This window comes from Coturnix japonica, chromosome Z (assembly GCF_001577835.2).
Source record: "Coturnix japonica isolate 7356 chromosome Z, Coturnix japonica 2.1, whole genome shotgun sequence".
NCBI lineage: Eukaryota > Metazoa > Chordata > Aves > Galliformes > Phasianidae > Coturnix > Coturnix japonica.
The window spans coordinates 30,458,423-30,485,359 of record NC_029547.1 but is presented as its reverse complement, the minus strand read 5'-3'; the positions used below and the strand labels follow the sequence as shown (position 1 = coordinate 30,485,359).

At 38.0% G+C, this 26,937-nt stretch overlaps 1 protein-coding gene across 5 annotated transcripts in view; it reads left to right on the top strand.

Annotated features, from left to right (window-relative positions):
* SLC24A2 (solute carrier family 24 member 2) overlaps nt 1-26,937 on the top strand; it is a 100,895-nt gene that overhangs the window by 38,383 nt on the left and 35,575 nt on the right. For all 5 annotated transcript variants that reach the window (XM_015849065.2, XM_015849069.2, XM_015849067.2 and 2 more), the window contains exons 3-4: nt 11,127-11,165; nt 12,205-12,313. In XM_015849065.2, the coding sequence (XP_015704551.1) occupies nt 11,127-11,165; nt 12,205-12,313 (148 nt within the window). The remainder of the gene's footprint in view (nt 1-11,126; nt 11,166-12,204; nt 12,314-26,937) is intronic.

Genomic DNA, 26,937 nt, shown 5'->3' with positions numbered 1-26,937 from the left:
CATATTAATATAATTGTAAGAAAGACAGTCATGTTATCTAGCCTTCTTCCTTTTGAGAATTGCATACATGGGACTCTTCTGCAGCGCAGGTAGTCTGGGGAGCATTATTTTCCAAAGGCTGTGCAATACCTCTGACACTAGCTCCACGCAAATATATATGTTGCTTTTCTGTGGCTGTGCCCAGGAGGTTGCTGGGCATTGAAGATGTTGCAGCAGATTTTGTTAATGCACTGAAATCTGCTGTCACCCAGATCAGTTCTACAGTCCTTGCTTGACAGATGGCACTATGAATCCAACAGGCTGGAGCAGCTCATGTTTATCACAAACCTGAATGAGCTTTCAGCCAGAAGTGAGACATGAAGGGTTTGCGTCCTGTTACAGTTCCTGCTTTGCCATCCATTGATGAACTCAGGGATTAGCTTATAACATTGTCCCTGCTCGCCTGTGATAGCTGTGGCAGAGGCCAGGAATGCAGAGCGTGGCTGGGATCCTGTGTGCCTGCCTAGCGTTGTGTGTGGTCATTCCAGGTGTGCTGATGAAATGTCTGGGCATCACTTTGCTGGGAGAATTAGAGACACAGCTCACTGTAGACCACCATACCATCAAGAAAGCCATTTTAACTATGGTGGGTTTGTGTGGGTTTTTTGTTTGTTTGTTTTTGGTTTTGGTTTTGTTTTGTTTTGTGTGTTTGTGTGTGTTATTGCTGTATGAGTTGGTAAATGCCAACTCTAGAAGTTAGTTTTTCAAAAAATATTCTAGCAGTTGAACTTGCTAATGCAGTTGACTTCTGACCCACAACTCAGTCTGATCTGGCTCATCAGAGAAGGCAGCTAGATCTAGAGCCTTCAGTTTTCTCAGCTCTGGTTGTTGCAGTACTGCACAGATGGGATACGTGACTTCAAATTATGTCAAGGTCTCAAAGTTCTTCCATCTGTTACTTGCTGGCTCAGTCTCTGGGATGAGCCAGCAAAGTCCTGACAGCCAGCAGGGTGGAGAGAGCCTGCCCGTATGACTGACAAAGCCCTTGCAAAGGTCTGGGAGAAGATGTGAAATAGGAGCACCTTGTAAAGACGAATGTAAATAAAACCACAGCTTAATCAGCAGTCAGCAACATCCAGAGAGACTTTTAATTTAGTAGCGTACAATTGCTAGTGCTTTAGCAGTTCTTCTTGATGCAAACGCAGTATGATCTGTTGGTAGACCCCTGAGGGTAGAAAACGTTCACCTTGCAAAGCACATTTCTCAGTATATTTTGCTTTATATGCAACTAGTTCTGACTGACACCTTGCTTAAAAGTGCTATGAAATAAATATCACCTCTTCTCCTGCAGTCTCAACTGGATCTTACTCGTATTTCCTTTATTTTAATACTAATCACACAGAATTAATTCCATGATGTGTAAAATCAGACTTGGAGCCAGATTTGTTGGATGTTTGTTATGTCTTCGTTTCTCTTAAGATCCAGATATATTTAAAAATGAGAATGGTTCAAGAGGAGATTTCTATGACTTGGTGTGGGAGATCAGTTTGGAAATGAGACTAAATTTAAAGGAATTTCTCAATAACAGTCCTAATGATTCTTTCTCATTCAGTAAGCACAGTTTTGGATTAAAAGAAGAATTGGTATAAATTGCACCCTTCAGATATTGCCATAGACATCACAGCAGGATTGCAAGAATTCTATGTGAAGCGTTTTAAAACCATCCATGCGCAGAGATATCTCCAGTAAAACTGATGATAAAACAAAAGTGACACAAACTAAAAGAGGTTGAATCTGCTTTTCTTCTCATTCTGGCCATGTCCTGTGTTGTAGTGGATAGACAGTATTATTCATCCAATACTCACTTTGTTCTCTCTGACTCTTTTGATCAGTGTTGTATGTACGAAAGTCAGTTAGCATAAAACATCATGTGCAGAAACACCATATTATTTAAAAAAAAAAAAAAATGTGGTTGAATTTAATCAAATCTTGATTGGCACCTCACAGTCTCCAACATGGGGGAGCCATGTTCCTGGCAGTTCAGCTTGACAAAAACTGTGGTTCCCCAAAGCTCAAGTGAATGCATTCTCTTGGGCATGGACTCATTGTTTATGAAGTTTTTACATGCTGGCAGAATTAGTGCAGTCATAGGAAGAGAAATCTGTAAATCCATGGCTATGGGAATTTCCTTTAAAATCAAAAATCATTTTAGGGATTACTTCCGGACTGATTACAGCTATGTCTAATATGATGTTTTCTTACTACTTACCTGCAGTTTCCTTTATGTGGTTAATTTGCTTGTATTTGAGATGCATCCTTTCATCTTGGAACAAACAAGATTATTGTATATTGGGACAGCATTACTTGGAAACAGAGATTTACATGGGGATGTCATTAAGGCTAAAGACATGCCAACCTGGAACATAGTCACAGGATCTGGAACTGGGTATTTAAAAAATTGGCAAATATTTTGCATGCTTATAAGGAGAATCTAAAAGCTTTCATTTTTATTTTAATGCAGTTCACTCCCAGAAAATTTCGTAAGTCCAATTCTTGTTCACTGTGGTGACTACACTTAATGCAAGGGCTTTTTTTGTGTTAAAGGATTCCACCGATCCTTCCATTTCTTACATTGAAAACAGCCTGTGCAGAATTGGACAAGATGGAAATTGGTGGTGTGTAAAAACCTTCTCATTGGTAAATTCTGATAAGCATGGTTGTTGTTCTTCTGGAGGCAGACTGCTGAAACAATAGGAACGTCCATCTCAGATAAAAAGGGTTTTCAAGCCCCAGGAAGAAAGGTGTGTATAGTGTACCAGGTTTTGATTGGTGTTGAGCATTGCACTTCCTGACGAGACAGGAGGACAACAGGCAGCAAAAAATCCAGGAGATAACAAAGGACAGGTTCTGGAAGGTTAAAAAAAAAAAAAGAAAAGAAAAGAAAAAAAAATTGGAGACTGAGTGTGGATCAACTGCTGACTAAACGGAGGCTTGCATCTGGGAGAAAGCACACTGTCTCCTGCTTATGATTCCTGCAGCGCATAGAGAAAACAAATTGTATGATGTGTGTGATAGGATGGGATTACATAAGAGATGGATAGGGTTGCCTGGAGTTTCTCTAATTGAAAGACCTTGTAGACTGTAAGTTTGGCTACTGTCCAAAACAACATTGCTCAGCAAAAGTCTCTGAGAAATTGCATACTTTGCAGTGAAGCTCACCTTGCAGCTTGGAGGTAAAGAAATACTTTTGCTTTGAATCTGAAAGTGGGAAAGAAAGGTGGAAGACACTCCTCAGCCTGAGCTAGGTCTGCTACCTGCCTTGGGTACCACCCTCACTACTTGACCGCAAACCTCCTCATACCATCTAATACCTGTGCTCTCCTGCTCTTCCCTGCCATGATTCAGTCTTGCCTAATTCCTCTAGTGACTTACGGTATTTCTGTATTCACAACAGGAGTAGTACTTGGAGGGCTACCTTAAATTTTAGAAAGTTGGTTTGGGAGAACCAAAAGTTTTAGTTAACGGAGGAGAGCAACAGAGCCTCTGCTCCTTGGCTTTGTGACAGTGAGTTGTCTGTGGGTATCTGGTTCATAGCTGCAGAGACAAATCAATACTGTAACGAGCAGTGTGGCATAGTAGATTGATAAGGGAAGATGAGGCAAAAAGATTTGCTTTCTGTCCTTCGCTGTGTCACACTAGGCAGAATTTCCAAACTGAGGTGTCCAAAATACTAAGAGACAAAATGCTTTCTTTAATGTTGTAGCACCGAATTTAGAAACAATGCTGTCCAGTTATTTTCTGCCTCAGTTTCACTTCCAAAGAATTTGAAAGTAAGTTAGATTCGTCAGAACAAAATTCTTTACAGACATTGTTGCTGTCCCTAGTTTACAGATGGGGAAATGGAGGAGCAGAAGCAAAACCATCTGTTGGATTTTGCCCATTAGTGTCATGTAAGACTGATAACCAGGGTCCTGCAGATCAGAAGTGGTAATGTGCTCCTACTGAATGACGATTTCACTTTTGGAAGCCCTTTCATTTTAAATGTTGATATCTTAAGGATATTCTCAGCTGTAGTGATAATGCTTTCCTTCCTCTTTGCTCTCTCTTTTTTAAAATCTATGAGGTACGACTCTTGAAAAATGTCATTAATGTTTCATGGAACAGGCAGTCCCACAGAAAACAGCACAAGATTTTCCTTTTTCTCTTCTGAAGTGCCAGCACTTTGCCTTCTGCTCTCTGTTCCTTCCTAGCAGTACAGAAACAGCTCAGTTGGCTTACTCAGTATCCCTCATCATTTTATTTGCCCATCAAACATTTGGGAACATTCCTGCTGCAGTCACTGCTCTGAGCTGGATCTGGCATGCAGTCCTGCAAGCTGATAATGAATTCTGAGATCCTAGTGACAAAAAGTCCCCTGAGGGGACACAGTGGCTGTGAAATAAAACAGAGAAGTGAGCAAAGCTGGTGGGAAGGGGACACAACAAGGCAGCTGAGGATGCACTGATTCAGCATTTTCCTTCCTCAGGCCATTCAGGCTGGGATCTCTTTCCTGCAGGGTCTCCAGGGGGTCAGTAGGAGAGGTAGTGAAGTTGTAGGCCTGCCATCCCTGCGGTGAGCCCTCTGCATTGCCCACTCACAGCAACGAGGTGTGTTTGTTTGCTGCAATTCATTGTAGCAGCAACACGCACTGAGGTCTGTCAGACACTTTCCTCTCGGAGACTTATTGTGTCTATTTTTAGAGCAAACTCTAAAACACCCACAGTCTGTAGCATATCCTTTGTACACTTAGGTAAGCAGGAGCCCTAGGAAATTATTTTCTGCTGTTTTCTTGCTAAGCCATGCAGATTTGATTGAGTTGTAAGAAATGAAATATAATCAGTAGCTTTTATAGTGTGTCTGGAGTTAGGCTGAAAGCCCTCACATCCGCCCACCCAAAACCTGCAGTTTGTTTTGTAGATTCAGGTGTTCCCTAAATAATATTACTGATGAAGTCATAGCATATTAAAGATTTTAAGTCCAGGTATTTTAAAGCTTGCTACATAAAGCAATGCTTATTTACTTACACTGTCACTTGTGAGCAAATTGTGAGTGCCCAGCGACAGCTGTGGGTACCTTATGTTAGTTTTATTTCTTTTTCCAAAAGCTTCTTTTGTCTCCCATCAAGTTACTGAGCTATAATAGTAATTTATATAATTTGAAAAAAAAAAAAATAGGAAAAGGTGACTTCATTGCCAAATCTTGAAACGAGGATAAGAGGACAACTTAAAACTGCATAATTACTTCTGACACTAAGGTGATTAAAAACTCATCAAGACTTTAATCTTGAGCTATTACATTGACATCCTAAGCCAGAGGTACCTGCTTTTAAGTAAGTTCAGAGAAGGTAAGAGACACAAGGCAGACTCTGACTTTCTTGTGCATAACGTGATTGATCCTGCTGGCTGACCATGAGAGTCATATATATATTTATATATATATGTATATATAGAGAGATTATATGTTTCTTCATATAATACTATGCATAAAAATCTGGACTAAGATCACATGGCCTAGCATTAGAATGTAATTTTGTAGCTGGTTCTTAAGTCACCATTTGTGATGAATCTGCTAAGATGCAACTCTGCCGAACATCTATGAGGATTCACTATATGAAGGCACATTATGCATTGTATGAACAGAAAGAATGGCATAAAAAAGGGCAACTGAATAACAACAACTATTCTGGATTGCTCGATGCTACACCTTTCACAGTATACAAGGCATTGAAAAAGTGTCCACGTATTTCAGTTTGATACTCCAGCTCAATTTCTATTAAAGTTCAAGGTTAAGTTAATAAACATTTCATTTTAATTGAAAGAAAAACAGCAAGCTTACAACCTCAATTTAATTTTTGATACAACTCTTGTGAATCATATTTATCTTACTCAACAATATACAACTCTTTTTCTTTTTGGAAATTAAATGGTAAATGAATGACTCATTTAAGTTGAAAGGAACCCTTAATGGCCATCTATTCCAACTGCCCTGCATTAAACAGGTATGGACACCTACAGCTCAGGAAAGCTGCTAAGAGCCCTGTCCAGTGTAACCTTGAATATCTCCAAGGATGGGGCATTCACTACCTCTCTGGGCACTCTTTTTCAAGACAGAGTTTATAACATAGAATTGTGTTGGGATGTATGTAAGAAAGAGGACTGGGGGATTCTAATTGGGTAAAACTCAAAGATTTACTCAGTAAGAGAACTAGATAAAATAATAACTTTATTCATTATTTTGTTTTCCTTCAAAAAGCTCATTAGATTTAATCTATCTGAGTTTTTTTGTTTATTTGGTTGGTTTTTTTTTGATTCTACTTAGTGAATTTACCTATCTTAACCAAAAATATGTAATATCTCTATTTCAGGTACATTTATAGCACTCTGTAAATAGCAATTTTTAAAAAGGGTCCAGGTCCTGTTAAGTCCTGTTAAGTCAACTAGATTGACTTTAGTGTCTGCCTTTGAAATGAATGTAATTTCTTTGGAGTTCAGCCTAGGAAAAAAAAAAAAAAGAGAGAGAGAGACACCCTTAAACCATAGAAGTGTCTGGCAAAGGTTAGAGAGCCCCGTGCGCACAAAGAAAACTACTATCTATAATTTTCTTTGAGACTGTCAAGCAGTGTCTCACTGATATGTACAAAACTGCAGAGTCCAGATACAGACGTAAGAGAGATTAGCAGATGTCCTTCACTGTAATGCATGGTTGAGTTATTTTACCAAACTGTATTTGAGCCCATACTCTACAATAATAAGAGAAACCATATTGCATTTGGCATCATGCTCTGACAGCCACTGCATGTCATGGACTTTCATTATTCCCATAAAAGCTGATTAAAATTAATAGATAAATAAAAATAGCTTTTAAATTATTATCATGGGAAAATACTTAACAGACAGGAAAGAAATGTCAACCCTCACTGTAGGCTGGGTACTGAAATCTGTTTATGTGTTTACCTGCTGTTGTTTGACACTGCCTACAGATGCTGGTTCATCTGAAGTCAAATGCCTGCTTTCCCATACCAGGAGAAGGATTTGCCACAGTCTATTGGATCTGTGAAATAGCGACTGTTTAACAAGAGTAAGAACCCCTTGCTCAAGTGTAACACAGGCTATTTCTTTCATAAATTCGAGGTCATTGTACAACTCATGGGAAAGAAATGATGTTTTTAGAAGAGCAGCAAAAATATCTTATACTTGCAGCCATTAAAGTAACTGTGAAGAATTACAAGGACCTTGAAGCTGATATAGTATCTTACTTAGAGCTACATTCTGTCTAGCTGTGGGTAGGACATTATCTTTTATTTCTGCAGAAGTATTACCTAATATTTATTAAATTTGAACCGATTTATTTGGTGACACCACTGTATGATGATATATAGTCATTTCAACAATTTGGAAAAGATATTCTCAAAAGTGGTCAAATATGGTGTCTGTACTGAGTACTGTCATGTCAAATACTCTTGAGTGTTGTGGTGCATTAAATATATTTGTAGCACTTTTGAGCAATAGTATTTAGCTTTTTAGAAGTCAGAAGGTAAAAGCACTGGCAAAGAAGATGCCAGATTTGTCAGTAGTAGACTTACGTCAGTCAAAAAAAGAGGTATGAGAAAGAGAGGTATGTGAAAAGAAACCAAAGATCTTTTTTTCTTAGCAAGTAGAAATTTTTTTGGTGTGTTCTTTCTGAAATAAAATGTTATAAGGCTCTTAGCACAAGTGGAGTGAGGAAGACATCATCACTGACATAAGTAGGAGGATGGGCAAAATCCTCTGTGCTGCTATGGCATATAGGAGAACCCACAAATGTTTTGGTAAGTCCTCCAAGAAAATAGTGAACTGTCTCATGATTAATTTTTCTATAATTCTCATACAAGCATAGCACAAAGTTGTGTTTCAAATACTTTTGCAAAATGGCATACTAGAATGCATTGTTTTAATTTTGCATAGCTATAATAAATAGATTATTTTGCAGAAATTGTAGCATGAGTTTGTGAGTTTTTTTCTGCTACTGGTTTAATCAGGAATGCACATAAAGGACAGATGACATTCAGTTTCCATCTCTTTCTTATCCTAAGTGCAGTAGATGCCAAGATTTAAGAGCAAACTTCCCTTCACCAAAGATGTATCTTTAAAACGGTATGATCCAGTATATTAAAAACATTTATTTTCTACTTTTGGAATAAGAAAATTAAACCTTGGACCAGTTTTTTTCACTGTGACCTTAAATGAAAAAGCTTTCTTTCTTTGAGATAAAAATGATACTTTAAAATACTTAGCCATGCAGTGTGTGATAACCAAATTACATAGCATTTTGTAAATACAAAATTCACTATTATTGTGAGAGCAGTTTCATTTGCTAACAGTTTGATCTCCTAATAGAGAAAGAATGTCATCAAAAATTCATGTAAAAACACCACACATTAATTTTTCACTGCTTAATGAAATAGTTAACACTTTTTTAAGTTGTTATTACTAATCCAGGAGATAACCCAGACATTATAAGCATTTAGTGTTACTGAAATTTCAAACATTATTTACATTCCTGTTTTTAAAAATGTGGAGAAATTTCTGCCTTAAAACTCTGGGTTTTTTTGAGTCTTGAACATTTCTTCTAGGCTGTAACTTGACTGTCAAGTTAAGCTCAAACACAATTACATTACTAATCATGTGGAAGAAAACAATTTAAAAGATCTGCTTCATGGTATTGTAACCCATTATGTACTCTGAGAGCGAATTAAATTATTTCAGATTTATTTTTCACTTTTTGTTTATTTCCCTTATAGATTGGCAAAAAGTAATTCATTATTCTTTTCTCTTTACAACATAATTGTCTTATACAAATTAAATTATGTGTTACAAATTAGCATTTAGTTTTTATACACTCATGCAACTTCAGCCAGTTCCCTTTCCAGCAAGTGACAGTGTTCCTTGTAACTTGAAAGCCTTTCTTCAGGAATGCCTTCATCTCAGGCCCAGTGTACTTGAGATTTTTGAGGAATGCTGAACATTTTCAGTGTCTCTTGGACTTAAAGAAAGGGATGCTCTTCAGCCTTTTTCAGGTGTAAGCTGAAATATATGAGTAATGTATTCTTGTATCTTTCATTATTAAAATTAAGAAACAAATGTTATAGAATCACAGAATGATTTGAATTGGAAAACACCTTAAAGACTACCCAATCCCATCCCCCTGCCATGGGCAGGGCTGCCACCCACCAGCTCAGGCTGCCCCGGGCCCCATCTAACCTGGCCTTGAATACCTCTAGGGATGGAGCACCACAGCTTCCCTAGACAGCCCATGCTTGTGCCTTCCTGCCATCTCCAAAATGTCCTTTGTCCAAATAATATCCAGTTCTTGACAGTCATCCACATTGTCACAAACTTTACTTGTGTATAACCACTGATCTGTGGTTATATGGGGCCAAATATTTCTCCTTTAGAGACGAGACACACATCCTGGATGGTTCTTTTTGCTTTCCAGTGAATTTTACTGCTAGAAAATGTTTCCCTCCTCTGAAGATCCCTCAAAGTGTGACCAAGCAAAACATGTCATTTATTTCTGAAGAAGTATGTGTATTTGTTTATATTTATGTGCATTAAGTCAAAAATGCCTACAATGCCTTAACTCTTTTGTTGACATTTTAGAGCACAGATTTTGAACTTTCTTTCTCTTTCCTTTTTTTTCCCACTCCATTAAAACTTTTTTCCCTGATGATTATTGTCATTAGATGCATAAAACAAATATTTTTTTCTCACTGTTTCTCACAGAAAGTCAGTCTAACGTCAGAGATGACAGGTAGTTCCCTTATCAGAGGACAAATCCCTTTTCTCTGGTTCATCATGTCCAAGTTATTATTGACAGCTGGTGGAATGTCTTTGACACAAAAAGTTCAGTTCAGATTATTCTTTTCCTCATTATGGAGCAGAAGAGACCTGTTCTGTTATCAGCATTAGCACATAATTGCTTGTCTTCCACAAACCTTCAGGGTTAATTCACTAACTCAGAAGGCACATTCTGCCAATTAAAGTTCATGTGTGTCAAAAACAGTTTCATTGCACAGGGAAGTGTAACGCAGAACTGTTGCAACATAATTTGTTTTCTGTGTGACACACCAACCATGAATCTTGGTACAGAAGAAATGACTTGTATGTAAGCTTGTGGGGAAGGAGCTATGATCAGATAAGGATGAAAGCGAGACAGCTGGATTTGGCATTATGTCCTTTTTTAATTAGTGCTTAACAACCGAGTTCCTTAATTCATGTACCGAGGTGCTGGCTTTTCAATAGAGCTTATCAGAATGACAAGAAAAATGTCATTGCTTTATCACAGTACATTGCTGAAACTTCATGAAAAAGGTTTTGGGCCCCCATTAAATGCAAGTGTTAATTTCATTAAAGGTACAGCCAAAACTCAGGCCTACAAATCCAGTGTTTTCAGTGCAAATATGTCAGTGGTTTGCTGCTATTATCTGAGGGATGAGATGTAGGAGTCACAAATCATCACCAGGATACAACACTTTCCTGGCAGCATCACTGCCTTTATATTCAGCCACTGTCTCCTTTGCCTTCATGGCAGAGCACTGTGTGCTATGTTCCCTCTCCTTAAATCTTGCTACCAGCTTAGGATACATGACTATATTCAGGGAGTCAGAGATCAGTACTTCACTTCCTCATGTAGTTCCTTCCTGCAAAGTACCAGTGTAATGCTGTTCCTTCTTCAAGTTTTATTGAACAGTTCCTTGGTCAGTTCAAGTTTCTTACCATATTTAGCTTTTTATTCCTTACTCTCTCATAGTGGTTGGTACACTGGGAGTTTGCAGCTCTGTGTATTTTGTATGAAATGAACACAATCATTGGCAGTGCAGCTTCTGTGTGCCAGGCCTTGAAACTGTGGCAGCTCCTATCCAAGCAGCCAGCAAGAATGAAAGACTCCTGTAGACCTGCACTGTGAATTGACTGTGATTTACCTGATCCTTAGGATGCTTTAATTCAACCGGTTCAACAACCTACCACAACAGAGTTCAGATAATCAGACGTCTGTGCTGTTGTACTGCCTTTCCACTTTATGCATGCTCCATCTGACACTTCTTTTTGTTCTTTCTTCCATTCATGCAGTCACCTACTGCTGGCGACAAGGATGACCAAACACTGACGGTAGGCAATAATGATTAGTTGTCTGAACATTTATTTCTCAAGAGAGTGGTAAGGCTAACATTTCTTTGTTTTGGCACACATCAACATTTGTATCACTGGGCTTTCTTTCTCCCCTCCTATGCTACTGTAGAATTTAATTTCCAGTGACAAAACTGTGAATTCCCTTGTTTATTTTCTGTCATTTTGCATTTAGTATTTGTACGATACCAAAGATTAATGCATATATTCTGTTTTTATTACAAAATAAACAAAGCCTTATTTCAGTCAAGTTTGGGGACTTTTCTTCCTGTAATTGGGTTTCTGAACTTTGTTATTCAGCAGTCCACTGGCTCTGATTATTGTCTTTATCCAAAAGAGGAAATGGCTCTCCACAAAGCAATGTTTGTCAGCATGGTATGCTAAATACATCACTTCTGGTATAAGACAGTGGCTTGGGGAGAAGAACCTCAGAATATGTTAAAAAGTTCCTTTAAATCATGCAGAAGATGCTTTAATATAGTCTGCATGGTGCAGTCACTGCCTTACCACTCTAGCAAACTGTTTTTGTGATCATAATATACTGAACTGAACCAAACTGAGGCATACTTTTGACTGAACTTTAGGATGTTACACTCAAAACAGTGGTATCAAGACTGCATATTTGCAATGCGCTAGAGGCATTTAAAATTAAGGTTTACTTTTTAGATTCAACCACAAGGTTCTGCAGAGATGTAGATTATGAATTCTTCCTGATTTCATTAAAAGTCTATAATTTTCTTGATATTTTAAGAGTCTTCACAGAAAAGGATTCTTTTTCACTGCTCTTTTCCTAAGCCTTGTGAGACTAGTACTTGATTTGGTGAACTATGTCCTCCAGAGAAATTGGCTATACATATAACAGTGTTTAAAAGAGTCTGTGGTATAGTATAATATGCTATAGATTATGTTTGAAAATGTTTCACTGTACAGCAAGGTGTGAGATCAATCCATAGTGTTTCAGGCCAACTTCTAGACAAAGAACAAACAAAACCTAACTTCTGTACCTTATTTCTCAACTTAGACCAAGCCACGGCTCCAGCGGGGAGGAAGCTCTGCATCTCTCCACAACAGTCTGATGAGGAACAGCATCTTCCAGCTCATGATTCACACACTTGACCCACTTGCAGAAGGTATGCCTATTAATTTTCCTTTTTTTCTCCTTGTTAAGCTATTTTCTACATGTTTTCTGAGTGTGTATAAATTTTCTGAGAGTTTTGCATTTGAATGGCATGATGTGCTTACTCCCACCAAAACAAGCAACTTGGGAAATTTGTTCATAGCAGTGGTAACTAAAACTGATCTCTTGATTGATATGTACTATAACTGTTTTCCTCCACCTTTGTTTTCAGCAGCAACTTTAAAGTTATAAACCTTCAATCATCTTGTACTTCTGTAGAGTTTTTTGTTTGTTTTTGTTTCTTTCCTAGTCTTAATTTTATTACATCAGGTTAAAATAAAAAAAGGAAAGAAAAAAAAAAAAAAAGAAAAGAAAAAAGAAAAAAGAAAAATACCAAACCAGTGAGTAATTTGTCATGGAATTATAGAAAGGGTTAAGCCTCTACTGGTCTGACTTTGGGTGGATTAATGCTGAGATTAGAGAAAATGTACCAAACATCCCTCAGAGTAACACAAGTGTTGTCGGTTTGCTTCTTTATCCAAGTTTGGTATACTTTTTGTTCTGTGAGAAGCTAGCAGGAAAACCATGATTGCTTTGGTCTGAATAGGTGTCAGGAAAACCATAATTGCTTTGCAGTTTAGGGGTGACTTGTATCTCCATATTCGGTAGACATCCAAAATAATTCAAGGCCAGACATGCCTTAAGTGTATATGTGTCTATAACACTTGTTGCTGGAGTAATAACTGTCTTGAGAAATAGCAATTGCAGAAATTGTGTGAGGGACTAAAGAGACACATTACTGACAGTTATAAATTCAAAATATTGCCAATCATAAGGTACATGTAGCATTTTCTTTCATTTAAGTTCCATTTATGTTTCTCATTTCAACACTGCACACAGCTTTTTAAGTTGCTCTTCATGTCCTGGACAAGGCAAATCTACTTTTCCATTTCCCTCTTCAAAAGATGAAGCTGATGTTCACACTGTCAACACAAGGGCAGTTTTAGCTCTTGCCTTCTCTACACAGTTATTTCTACTCTGATCATGATCCACTGCCACAGGAAAGTGGAGTACATGTTTTTGCTATGGTTAGTGCTATACTATTCACTGCCAAAGCCTGTCGCCTGTTAGAATGGAGCCATCAACAGACTATGCTCTGCCTATTCTCATAAATACTGAAAAAGAACTGTGTAATTTATTGTAGGTAAACATTTTGCTTCCTTTATTTCCATCACTGTAGCAGGTGAGTTGGTTTTCAAACTGCAGACTTTCAAGTCTCATCTTTACCCACGTGTTAGTCAAGATTTTTTTTCTTCTAGAAGAACAGACTTCCACCTGGAACATGCAAAAGAAAAAAGATTCTGACAAGCGCTCTCACTCCTCTTTTTCCCTGAAAGCAATGGTCCTGGGTTGAAGATATGCCAGATGTGTTAAGTAGTGCTAAGTGCTAACAGAAATGATGAATAGAAATCATCAAATCACTTCCAAAAGGTAGAAGAGAAGTGGGCTGGGAAAAAACCCTTTAAAAGAGACAGACTGAAGACCTGGGCTGAAAACTAGAAATACTTACTGGAGTTCAATTTGGGCTCATTGGAGGTTCTACAATTAAGATCAGCTCTCAACTAATATGTATTTCTCCACTGCTCAAGCTTATTTCACTTGTTTCTCTAAAAATAGGTTGTTTAGCATTCAGATTTTCATCCAGTGCCTTTCCCCTCTAGCAGTGTTGTACTACACAAAGCACAGAGTCTTCCTCCTTTGTCACAGCACAAATTCCTTATATGAGTACAAGTCACTGATATGAAACACTAATGTTTCACCAAAAGTGACATGCTGAGTTTGAATTTACAAAAGCAAAAAAAAAAAAAAGACATTTACAGTAGATACAGTGTTTTTATGTACAGTTATCAGGAAATGTCCAGGAAGTACGGAAGCATGGAAAATGGGGTGCAGACATATAATATGGTATTACATCAAAGGAACTAAACTTTCTAATATCCATCATCTGCACAACATTAAAACTTTAGTTTTAATTGCCCAGAGTGCAATTCAGTGAATACTTTTGCATTTGCAGCTTTGGTTTTATTTTTTACTAATACGTTCTGATATATATATCATATATGTATGATATATATAACATTGTATTCTGCCACATTTGATGGTCATAAACACTCTCTGAGGCAGCACTTTTGTGGGGAGGCTTGGCTTTCAAAATATTCAGCTCTGCAGTGGGTTAAGAAGACTCACAGTCAGGTGTCAGCTGACCTCTGTGCCTGTTAGAATCATGGCAGAGATCCTTCAAGAAACTGTCAAGTTGATGGTCAAGGAGGTGATTATGGACAGCCAGCAGACCTTCACACCGGGCAAATAATGCCTGACTAACTGGGTGGCATTCTACAACAGAGTGACAGTACTTGTGGTCAGGTGAAGAGTAACTGTTGTTATCTACTTTGACTCATCTAAAGCCTTTCATATGGTTCCACACAGCTCTAAATTGGTGAGAAACTGTTTTGATGGATGGACTATTCAGTGGATAAGGAATTAGCTGCATCGGAAGAGTTGCTGTCAATGACTCAATGTCTAGATGGCAAGTGATGTCACTCAAGGATCCACTCTGGGCCTTGTGCTAATATTTTTTTTGGTGACATGAACAGAGGGACTGAGTGCACACTCAGCAAGCTTGTTGATGACACCAACCTGACTGTTGCTGTTGATAGAAGAAAAGGATGTCATACAGAGGAACCTTGACAGGCTTGATAGGTGGGCCTATGCAAACTTCACGAAGTTCAGCAAGATCAAGTGAAATGTTCGGTACCTGGGTCTGGACAGTCCCAAATGTCATACTGGATGATGAATGGAGTGAGAGATCCCACTGTACAAGGGCCTGGCTAAATTGGTGGTTGAAATACTTGTTATGATCGTATTTTTGGATTTGCAGCAAATTATGTGAAAATATTTTGAAGTGCCATTCTCAGAGGAAGGAAATATGGAAGTTGTAAATCAAAGCACTGACGTATGTAAGCATACCAGCAATCACTGCATTTGGGCATTCTCCTGTCACCCTTCCTGTCTCATTTCTTCTGTCATCCATTATTACTCCTTTCTTCCTTGCTTTATCTTTCCCCATTTTGCTACCATTTGCTTCCCTTCTTTTTTTTTCTTTCCTTTCCTCACGCTATTTTTTCTCACCTGCACCTGCTTTCTTTCTCCCTCTTCCATTAAGATGGCTTCCTCAGTAATTGCATTCCTGTGTCTTGCTGTTTCCTTTAGTTGAAGCACTTCCCAAGTGGACACTGGCAGCCCTTCAGCTGGTCCATCCGAACAAACCAGATATTTAATCTCCAGAAAAGCTTTTGTGAAGACTATAACCAATGTGTTTCACCCTTCACAACTTCCAGGTCTAATGTTGTCATCAGAGCTTAAATTTTTTGTCACCATGATGCTGGAATATCCAGCTTTTCTTTCAGTCATTAATAAAATTAACTATTACTTTATCTTTAATAACCACAAGGACAAAATGTTTTTTTCATTTTTATTTCTATGGGTTTGGTAAGGCTGACAAAGCAGAAGTACCATCTAAGCCCTCCTAGTGGTAGCGTGTTATAGAATGTTTAAACAGATGACATGATTATTTAAGGTCAGTTTGGCCTACTTCTTTTACACTATCATGTGATGTAGTATAGAAAAACAATTCATGCTCTTTACTTCTGAATTATTCACCTGTTTTTTTCACAACCAACCTCCGCTTTAACTGAGAGCCTCTGGAAAATGATTGTAAGTTGGAGAATATGAAAAGATAGCTAAATGAGTAAGAAGTTTTTACTTTCTACATGATGTAGATGAACAGTGATCAGGATATAAAATTCCACACTTGTGAACTTGTTCTTCACCCTGTTTCCATCAAGTGTACTTTTACCATGGCTCGTGCATGTCTTGTTAAAGACAGTATATTAAAACTTGGACAACAGTAGGTTGTAAATTGTTCAGCACACCTATAAGAGATGAATAAACCTGAGACTGGTGGGAGTCACTAGATGTCTAGAACATTGCACTCAGGTGGATGTGCAGACATGCTGCATATTTAACAATCTAAGACAAGACAGGCTTCTCTTGAAATCTTGGTCTCAGTTTGAAGCTTCTAAGAAGATAAGAGATCAGTTGCTTTGGCAGGTGAATGTGTAGCTTATTCAATTGCTGCATATGAACTTTATAGTTGAGACCTCATTGTTCATTACAAATATAAATATCCATATGACATTCATTTTTGTTTGCTTTTATCTTGTTACAGATATCATGACCTTGGTAGAGATCATTTCCTGGAGATTAAGATTAATGATTGCCTGTGCATCAGGCTATCATCTACTCCCAGCCAGTCAATAATCCCCAGGAAATCCTGTGCCAAATTTGTTTCTGCTTAAGTGCTGCTCTGGCAGTCCTTCATTCACCCAGTAGCAACCTGGACTATTCATAACAGCATTACTCACATGAATAAGGACTGCATCATCAAACCAGCTGTGTTGATCAGACCCCATTCCAAAATCCAAACAACTCAAACATTTAAACCAGAACAGTCCTTTATAATTTGTGGATTTTTTTTTTATTTTTTTTTATTTTTTTTTTGTCCTGTGGTACCTCTGTCTAAGTCTTGGTATTTAGATGGACATTCTTGGGTTATGAAAAGGTAGAATTTACTAAGATCTGTCTTTTGTGTTTTTTGTTTTTTGTTTGTTTACTTCTTTTTTAATAGAAAAGGGCTTTTATTTTTCATGAATGTGAATCCTGGAAAGTATTTTGTGATCAGTGGCTCTATGTCAGAGTGCAGACTAATACCAAAAGGTACTAGTCTTGGGACAAATGCTCTTCAATATCTTTATCAATTACTTGGATATTGAGATTGAGTGCACAGTCAGCAGATTTGCAGGTGATACTAAGATAACCAGTACAGTTGGTGTGACAGAAGGAAGGGATGCCATCCAAAGGAGACTGGACAAACTTGAGATGTGGACCCATATGAACTGAATGAAGTTCAGTGAGGTCAAGTGCAAGGTGTTGCACTTGTGTTAGGCAAATCATGGACTACTGTACAGTTTTGGGAAGAACTCATTTTGAGCAGCCCTGCAGGGTAGTACCTGGGAATTCTTGTGGATTAAATTAAAAGAGGGAGGACTTAGGACTTAGGGAATCTTTTCTTCGGAGAGTGGTAAGGAATTGTCACATGCTGTCCAAAGAAGCTAAGGGTGTCTCATCCCTGGAGACATTCAAGACCAGGTTGGATGGGTCTCTGGACAGCCTGATCTGATGGGTGGCAGCTCTGCCCACAGCAGTGGGGCTGAGATTGGAGGGTCTTTCCAACCCAAACCATTCTATGATTCTAAGATTTTTCTGTGAAAGTGTCTACCATGTTATTCTACTATGAATAGAAAGCCTACCATCTCCCTACGTCTCCCTATAGCCTGTATCTTACACAACTTGCTCAACACAGAGAGGTCAGGGGAAGACTGGGATCTCTCTGCGTTTGTGGAACCACTGGCTCTTATTGCTGTTGCTTTAAAGACCTATACCATCAGGACCATGGAAGCTGCCACAGGTGGTCTGTTAAAAAAGGAAGGTATAGCTGGTGAAGTGGAGATTCAGAACACAACCGCAGCCTGAGGCTGTGTTGCTTTTCTTGCACAGCCTTAGCAAGTGACAAGCTTACCATGCCTCTTTTCAGTCTTCTGATAGGCTGCCACAGGCCAACAAAATGTCGTTCTTGGCAAGGGAGGATTTAGCTAGATACTGACTCTCTTGCTGTCGTGTGACAAGGATATAACTCATGTGCAAATGACATTCTCTGTATAAAAATGAGTGTGATATAAATCTATGCCACAGCTCAGTCCCCAGTCATAGATGCATAACTTTGGCAGTTCTCTCATATTCCCTTCTCTAGACATAGTTCCAAAATAGAAAACTACAGGATATACTTCTGCAGAAAAGTTCTAGTTTATCTTACTTTTTAAAACATAAATATGATGCATGTTTTTGGTGAGAGAAGTGACCTTCTCTTACATAAATCTGACATTTCTGTCACTTCCTTCAGTGAATGCAGGAAAACAAACTACTGTCACTGTCTGCTCCGACAAAGAAAAAGCAGCAACCTGAATTCATGCTTCTCAGGAAAATAAAGGAAATGATTATCAAAATTTCTGACGCAGTACTGAATTATTACTAATTACTCTCTATATCCTGTTCTGTTCCTAAATAGTGATCTTAATAATTTCTCAGCTCTTCCATTCATCTCAAGCTATTTTGCTTAATTTGCTGCTTATATCTGTGTTCTTTTATAAGACATGATGAAAAATGTCACATAAACCCAAAGACAGTTGTCAAATGTTGAGTAACTTTTCTCTTGACTAGTCACCCAGTAGAATTCCAGTTTTGTCCTCTGTGCAAAACCCTTGTGCTGTAATTCTTCCCCTGTTCTTGGTGGCCAACTGGGTACCACTTTAACAGCTAAAGCTGTTTATTTGTTATGTCTTCAGATGAAAAAAAGGCCAGGCAGCACATCTTCCACCTGCCTTTGGGCTCTTCTTAACTTCTTGAAGTTATCTGAGTACTTCTCGTCTCAGTTGTAGCATGTAAGTGTTGCAGGACTGCATTGCACTTCCTAGTACCACATTGCACTGTGGTAAAGATGAAAGAATTATTATATTGTGGCTTCAAACCACAACAGCATTTTATCTAACAATAAAGTGCAAATATGGAAAAAAATTAACAAAAATTACTATGTATGATTCTCTACTTTAGATTCTTCATCATACTTGAGTGTCCTTTAGTCATAGCTGTGGGCTTCAAAAGGAGCTCAACATCCTCCTTACACACTTGTTCTCACCCAGCTTGGAAAAGTTCTTGCTCCCTGTTCTGGCATGCCATAGAAAAACAGTCCTCTGAGGAGGAAAACATGAGCTTTCTGGCTTTTCCTTCTGCTGAAGGCTGAAGCGTTTGCAAGGGATTTCTGCCAAAGAAGATGGGGGCTCCCAGCCAGGCTCCCACACAAATTAATAGCTCTTAGTTGTAATCTAGTTTATCTCCATCTTGTGGGATCTCAGTCTGATTTGAAAAAAGGAAAACAATGTATAGGGCAATGAGGCTCACCTTCAGAGTAGAGTTTAATGTCTTACAAAGGCAGATACTAATGCCCTTTGTGCAGCTACCTTTCACAAAAATCTTTTTTTTAATTTCATTTTGGTTAGGGGGAAGGTCTTTAATTCACCTAAGCCATTTTTGGCTCAGACAGGATTGCCCAGAGCAGATTGGCCAGGAATGAGTCCTGTCAAGGACTGTCTCCACAGGTGGATGCCCCATATTCATTCTAGGTTAAGCGGTGTGATGTTTGACCAACATCAAACCTTGTGTGGAATTCTTGCATTTTTAATTCCTGCCCCTTATCTCTTTCCCTATCAGTGGGTTCTTCCAAGAAGACTCTGATTCCCTCTCTCTTCCTTCCCTACCTAGGTACATGGATAAGATCTCTGAGCCTTGCCTCCTCCTGGCTAAGCAGCTAAGTACATCATCATCTTTGTAGACAAGTACCAGATTCACTCTACTGACCCTCTTGCACTGGGGAGCCCAGGTTGGGACCCAACATGCAGATGTGCCTCATCAGTGCTGAGTAGAGGGGAAAAATTACCTCCCTCAGACTGCTGTGGTGCTCAAACAAATGCAGCACAGTATAATGTGAATCTTCTTTCCTGCAATCACGTATTACTAGCTTGGTTTTCAGTAGTATCATTCTCAGTGCAGCCATTAGTGATAAGAAACATCTCTCTCTATTGAGGCCTTCTTTCCATTTCCTCTACTTCTCAGCAATGACAGAGACCACAGAAATTTAGGTACATGATGATGAGATTACACGGTAAATGTAGATTAGATTAGTATTTTTACAGATAGATCCAGCAGCAAACTGATTTCAAAAGCTGTGGGTAGAACTCCCCATGCTGCCAGTACAAGTAACAGCATAGGTAAAAAAGCATGAATTATGGATAGCTAAGGGCAGGTCTATGTGAATAAACAGAGATGTTATGTATGGTATCTTAGATAGACTTCTTAATTGTCAGAATGTTGAGAGGGAAGTAGCTGTTCCCCTTAGGAAATCGCAAGTTTTTACTTTAGATGAGCATGTCTTTCCTTTCTAATAGCTCTGTTTTCCCTGCATCTATTAAGTTACTATTCCCACAATGGTAAAAGCTCTATTAAACATCCTGAATTTCTGGCATGAGGTGCACAGGTCACATTTAAAATCTGCATTCTTCGGTGTAGGTAGAAAAGTCTGAGTAATGGAAGTTTTCTGGTGCCTTTTATGATTTATTTTTGAATATTTGAAATGTATGCCTTGTTTTGTGGTAAATGTTAGTTTTCTCAACAATTTATTTCTATATGTCATGTTTTATTCTTTTAACCAGAACCTACTCAAGCTGCTTGCTGCAGGCAATATTCTTGTCTCACATCCCATGATATTTTCCAGTGAGGCTCTGTTCTTCAGAAAGCATATTCTTCATGGGAGTCCCTACAGAGCGTGAAAAGAAGGCATGAATATTTAAGTACGGGCATTATCCCAGAGCAGGGTACAGCTGTCCTGTCTATGCAATTCCATGCTTAATAGCATTAGCTTCATTTTAAGTTTCTTCCTAAATCTGAATTTGCTTGTTAAAAATATTGACAACAAAGAACATGAATAATTTATAAGCCTGTATAGATCAGGGAGTAATAATAGATTAAAGGGAGTTTCTCTTGAGTGGGAAGGTGGAAGTTTTCCTTTACTTCAGTTTGCTTATGGCCGATTACTTTATCCTCAATAATAACAACAACAAAAAATGGATTTTTTAACGAGACTATGAGAGGAGCATGCATTGCCCTTGCCTTATTCTCCTCAGAAATCCTAAAAACCAGAAGAGCAATTCATTGCAGCTGGACTCAAATGTGTCCAACATGCCACATTGCCAGGTCTCAAAGACAAGAGGTAAAACCCTCTCACCTTCTGCATCAGTGTTAAAGCTCCCAACATCATTTGTCTTCATGAGCAAGTCTTCATGTCTACATTTTAGAATTGTATTTGAATTAATATCTGAAAATTCTTTGAAAGGTAATACTGTGGGGTTATATTTGCCCCAGGCAGGGGCAGCTGTCGGTATAGTGGTTGTCCTTAGATAATTACTGTGCTCTCCAGAAAGTGTGGCACCTGTTTTCAATGAGTTTGTTGGTGGGTGCCACAAAGACAATACATGAATGAAAGAAGATGGGAAGGGAAACAAATCCATCAGGAACAAGCCACCTGATGCCTTTCTTGAATTTAAAAAAAAATTATCACCCAGAAGCATCAGAAGCATGTTCTGACACACAGTAGTCATTGAAATAACATTCTGTTACTTTAAAGTGTTAATAAGAAGCCACTGATCACGTCTTCAAAAATATTTTCTCATTTAACTTCAATCAGTCAAAGCTCCTTTGATCCTTTGACCAATTCCTTTTGGCACCATAAGATCTGCTGGATAGTATGGTGTGTAAGAGCTGTGGGATTTCAGCCTTCGTTTTAAGTGGTGCACTAGGAGCAAAGTAACAGATTTTTCTTTTGGCCGTGCTTTGAAACTGCCCAGAGCTCTACTGATAAGATCGTATACATTTTTATTTATGTTTCTACTCACACTGCAATTACGTACAATTGCAGTAAACTAATTGTAATAAAAACAGACATCTTTAATAAGATTATTTTCAGGGCAAAATCACCTACAGTAAAAAACAAGGTAAGGACATGTAAGGAGAAAAAACAGAAAAAGAGGCTCATAATCAGCAGAGAAGATGAAAGTTGATCACATTTCTTTATAGAGGCCTGAGCCAGTGTTACATTATTTTGTTATTACCCAATGTGCTGACTGCTCTTCAAGAAACTGAATATCAGCCGGAAGTATTAAAGTAAGATTTTGCCTTATGATCTTCATTTAAAATATTTATTTGCTTAATAAAACAACTATAGATATAATTCTAAAATGTGTGTAATTAGCATTATTTACTGTATTACTCAGATCCTGAAGAGATCCATTTACATTTTAAACTACACCATCTGAACACAAGGCCTCCATTTTTGCAAGAACTTCCAGTTTGAAAGTCTGCAAGTGAAAATGTAGGCTACAGCACTGAATTATAAATGGCATAGCTTGGGTTACCTGGAGGCAGTATGACTTTTTTTTTTTTTATGACATTTTTTTTTAACCTTTTATAACATCTGCTTTCTCTACTCTGCATACTGCGGTGACAATACATACTAACTCCTACAGCAGTTCCAGTCTGTCCTACATAGGATAAAAGTAGTCAATAAGCAAGTTAAGAGGTTTGTATAGTAGATAGAAGATGGGAGACACATGCTTCACATGCTTCTAGCATCAGGAGTCCTTTGTTCCTGGTCTGACATCACTGGTGAAAAAAAATTAAATGTTTGCTTAAATTTAGGTTGCATAGCCACTGCAATGCATTTAGCAAAACTTCAGAAGTGGCCTTTTTATGTTTAGGGCTAGCACTCTGGTTATCTAATTGAGTTTTCTAGATTGAATTTTCAAGACTATGTCAGCTAGAAAAAGCAACAGAAAAGGTCAGGAAAAGACAACCTCCTCCTTGATAATAACATGAATTTCTCTAAGCCCTCTGGCCTAACTCCTCAGCTTTCTTTGGAAAAAAAAAAATGTAATAAAAGAAGGTGCTGTAAAACATGACAATAGTAAGTACAAATCATCATTCTTATCAGAGAGTTTTAAAGGGTTTACAGAAAGTTTAAATCCTTAAACTAAGGAATTCCTAAGATGTCTGTTCACAAAAAATACATCCATAGTGTAACTAAGGAAAAGATCCTTATGATAAATGCAAAAGACTTAACAAAAAACAAGAAAGCAGGCAAAGATATCCTTAAAATTGCTTTGAAAATATGAAATTAAATAAAACCATCTTCTTGTAGTCCATTAAGCTCATCAGTCTGTAATATTCAGAAAGTGCAGAGCTGAAAGTCACTAGTCATGGATCCTCTGTAGTCTTTCTTACTGGGACCCTGGTTCTGTGGTTTTCTTTCTTACCCATTTTGTCCCACTCAGAAAGAGAAGACAATCCCACATGAGGTTTAAGTCTTGGTGAAAGAAATGAGCAAATCTTTATGGGGTTTGTTTATTTGTTTGAGCAGACATAATCCCTTTAGCCTAATGAGTAGATTTTGAGTGTAAAAGAAGAAAATCTGGCCTGGTCCAACTAGTGACATATTGATTTCATATACAATTTGCCTTTTCTACATGCCCATTTGTACACAGTGGAACGCAGAAGAATAAGAATGGATGACCAATCTGAAGTCCTTGCTGCATCCTCAGCTGAGCTCTCAGGAACATGCTGACTCACTTTCAGAGCCAAGTGTGCAACTCTTGCACAAAAATTTACTTCTGTCTCCAATATTTGGTTAGGCTTCATGTTCACAACATCTTAAATAATCATTTGCTTGCTTTTAAGTTGCAGTTCTTGACCACAAGCACATTCTTGATGTTATTATCAGTTTTGAGCCCTTATCTCTCATTTCACTTCCCCTCTGTACTCTGTATTCAGCCTACTGAATTTATGAGTTTGTGTTTGAATCAAACAAAAAAATCTGTGCTTTTCATATGTTTGTTCCTGAAGCCTAACAATTCCGTTTAGACAAAGTTGCCGCTGATATCAAGTATTAAGCCTGAATGCCTTCATAATTTGAAAAGTCAGACACAACAGAGAAGCTGCACTAAACACTGAAAGGATTATCATCAGTGCTTTCACTTTAGCACTTCTATTTAGAATAAAGGAAATGTCAATTTTGAATCATTGTAATTACCTTGAAGAAGCATGAAATGAATTTTTATGCAAATGTGTATTTTTATGGGAAGTGTAATTCTTATGCTTGGTTAAGAAACTCATAATGCATCACTTTGTGCTGAGAATCTGAGTTCACATATTTTCATGAAGAGTTACTCACCTATAGGTTGCTATCTTTAGAGTAGCTGTGTGTCCTCTGAGTACTCAGAGAATCTCTAGGCTGGGCTAATTTCAGATGCAACTAGGGACACCTGAAATATCTGAGATTTTTGTGGCTGGAGATCAGAGAGCTCTGGAAATACTAGCTTTCCTTCTGTGGGAGCCTGCAGCACTGCAGTACAATAGCATAAATAAGTATTTCACCACCATGGTATTTATGAGCATTGAAAATAACATAATTAGGTATCTTGTTTGAAGCTGCTATCAGTGTGGTACCACTGTGTAACGATATTCTTCTGTTTACTTTGATATTTAATGGCAACTACAGTAGAACCACTGCAGAAGTTGTACTGTATGAGGTAGGGAACAGTAGGTAATAAGGCAACTGTTGTCATAATCCTTCAGGAATGTCAGACAGGATTACCAGGAACTCTCTGTTCTCTCCCAGTGTAAAAATATGCAAAGGAACAAATTAATTCATTGACTCTGTCACTGTCGAGGATCAGCTGTTAATCTGCATCCCTGCATCCTTTTTGTTTTATGCAGCCAACGGGGATGCTTGTACTGGATGGCAGCCAGTCTGTCTGCTGTGCTGTCCCTGTGGGAGCCACAGAGCATGTTCATGAAGCTGGACTTCTCCAATTTTAATAATGTTGGACTTTTTTAATATATCATTTCATGCACTTTTTATCCTGGTATTTTAGATTTTCAGGACCATTTAAAATCAGTTTACTTCAAAAGCAGAAAACTTTCCCAAGTTTCATATTTTTTTTTAAAGTTCTTCAATTGAGTTTAAGCTTACTTACAGCTGTATTGAACAGAATCTTATTACAGAAGCAAAATTTGCTTTATAGCAGAAGCTGGTATGTTAGAGGCTGACTTGGAAAGGCAGATGCCTGCTGTTGTTGAGTCTTGAAATCCAGAAAATAATTCATGCAAATATGCAGCTGACAGTTTGCAGCATCATTACTGTGTGCATTGCAGCCGGTGAACTGTTGATCATATAAAATGTTCTCTGCACATGGGACTAAAAAGCTCTAAAGAGCATAATCTCACCAGCGAGATTAGATTTTTCCTGGAAATAATTTTCCTAACTGCAAGAATTAGCCTAGTTTAATCCTTGTTTTGTTGAGTATTGCCTGGAACGTGATTATTGTCAGCATTATGCACTCATGTCTCTCTGTTCCTTTTCTCTGTTTTTGTAACGTCAGAGTGTCTGTTTTACTTTCCTATTTGTCTTGTATTTCTCAATTGAGATGGAAAGCAAACAGATCTAAACCAGATTGCCAGTATGTCAGGTGCCCTGCCCTTCTGCTGCTGCTTTTATTCCTTCTGAAAGTGTAGCATAATTCACTATTATTGTCACCATCCTCTGAAACCTCTTCTGCTTCAGCCATGAAATCAGAGGCCTCACATTATCATTGTTTGTTCTTCAGTTTGTTGCCATGGTACAACCTTCTTCTCAACTTTGTCCTTCCTCACCTGCATCCTTACTCTTCATTTCTCCGTGAGTTTCTGCAGTCCCCCTCTGGCAGTGTTGTCTCCTGCACGTACTCCCATTTCTCTGATTGCTCTTGGGCTCCTTTTGGCATCTGTCTTCCACTCTCATTCTCCCCCAGCGGACATCTTACCCCAGGTCTTAGCAAACCTGACCACAGAAGTTACAGGGCAGAGATCAATGAAAATAAGTTTAAACAGAAGTGCAGTCAGTGGATGCAGAGCCTCGATTAAATGGTCCCAAATGCTCCATGTAGGGAAGTGCATGTTGAAGATACTGGGAGCACTCCAAGGGTAAAAAACTCCAATCTTTAGGGCTAAAATCAGAATGACTGGAGAACTGATTCCTTTATGCAAATGTAATTACAAAGATTATATTTCAAGAGTAAGAACAGCCTTACAAAACAAAATATGTATTGCATACTATTATAAAACAGGATGTTAAATTATTCATTTAATGACATGGTTTCTTGCCATAACAGAGACTTAAAGTAAATTCAATGGTTATACTTATGTGTAGATAACAGACAGCATTGTACAAGCAGGAGTATGCCAGTATTTGTAATTGGTTTTATTAAAGTGTGCCTGTGAAGCAATCTTTGCAGTCAATCAGAATTCATTTAAAAATGTAACACTGTATTATCCAGTGACACAGCTTCTGTCTTTGCATTGAATTAAATGTTCTTTTGCAAAAATTTAGGTATCCAAGAATAGATTAAAAATTAGAGTCTTTGGAAACATCAGCCTTATGTATCATCACATTATTTTACAGTTAAGAACTAATGGCCAGACCTTTGGTGAATTCACTTATGTGGAAAAATAGTGGGAGATCATGAAATACATCAACTTAAAGCAAAATAAATGGCCAGCATTTTGTAGTTAATTTCTTAAGCAGTTTCCCAAGCATGAAGAGAGAGCATTTCCAAAGAAAACATCACTATCAAGCCGTTTAGTATCCATTTTGTAGGATTACACTCTATCAAAAGGTTAGATGTTCAGAATCTAAATTGTAAAATTTTACATGAAATTAGCAACTGAAATCAGCTGTAAATTCTTCAAAAGATTGCTTAAAAATTCTTCCTTGTGCTTATTTTTCCTGTCCTCTTTGCAGAAAGTTGAGACCAATACTAA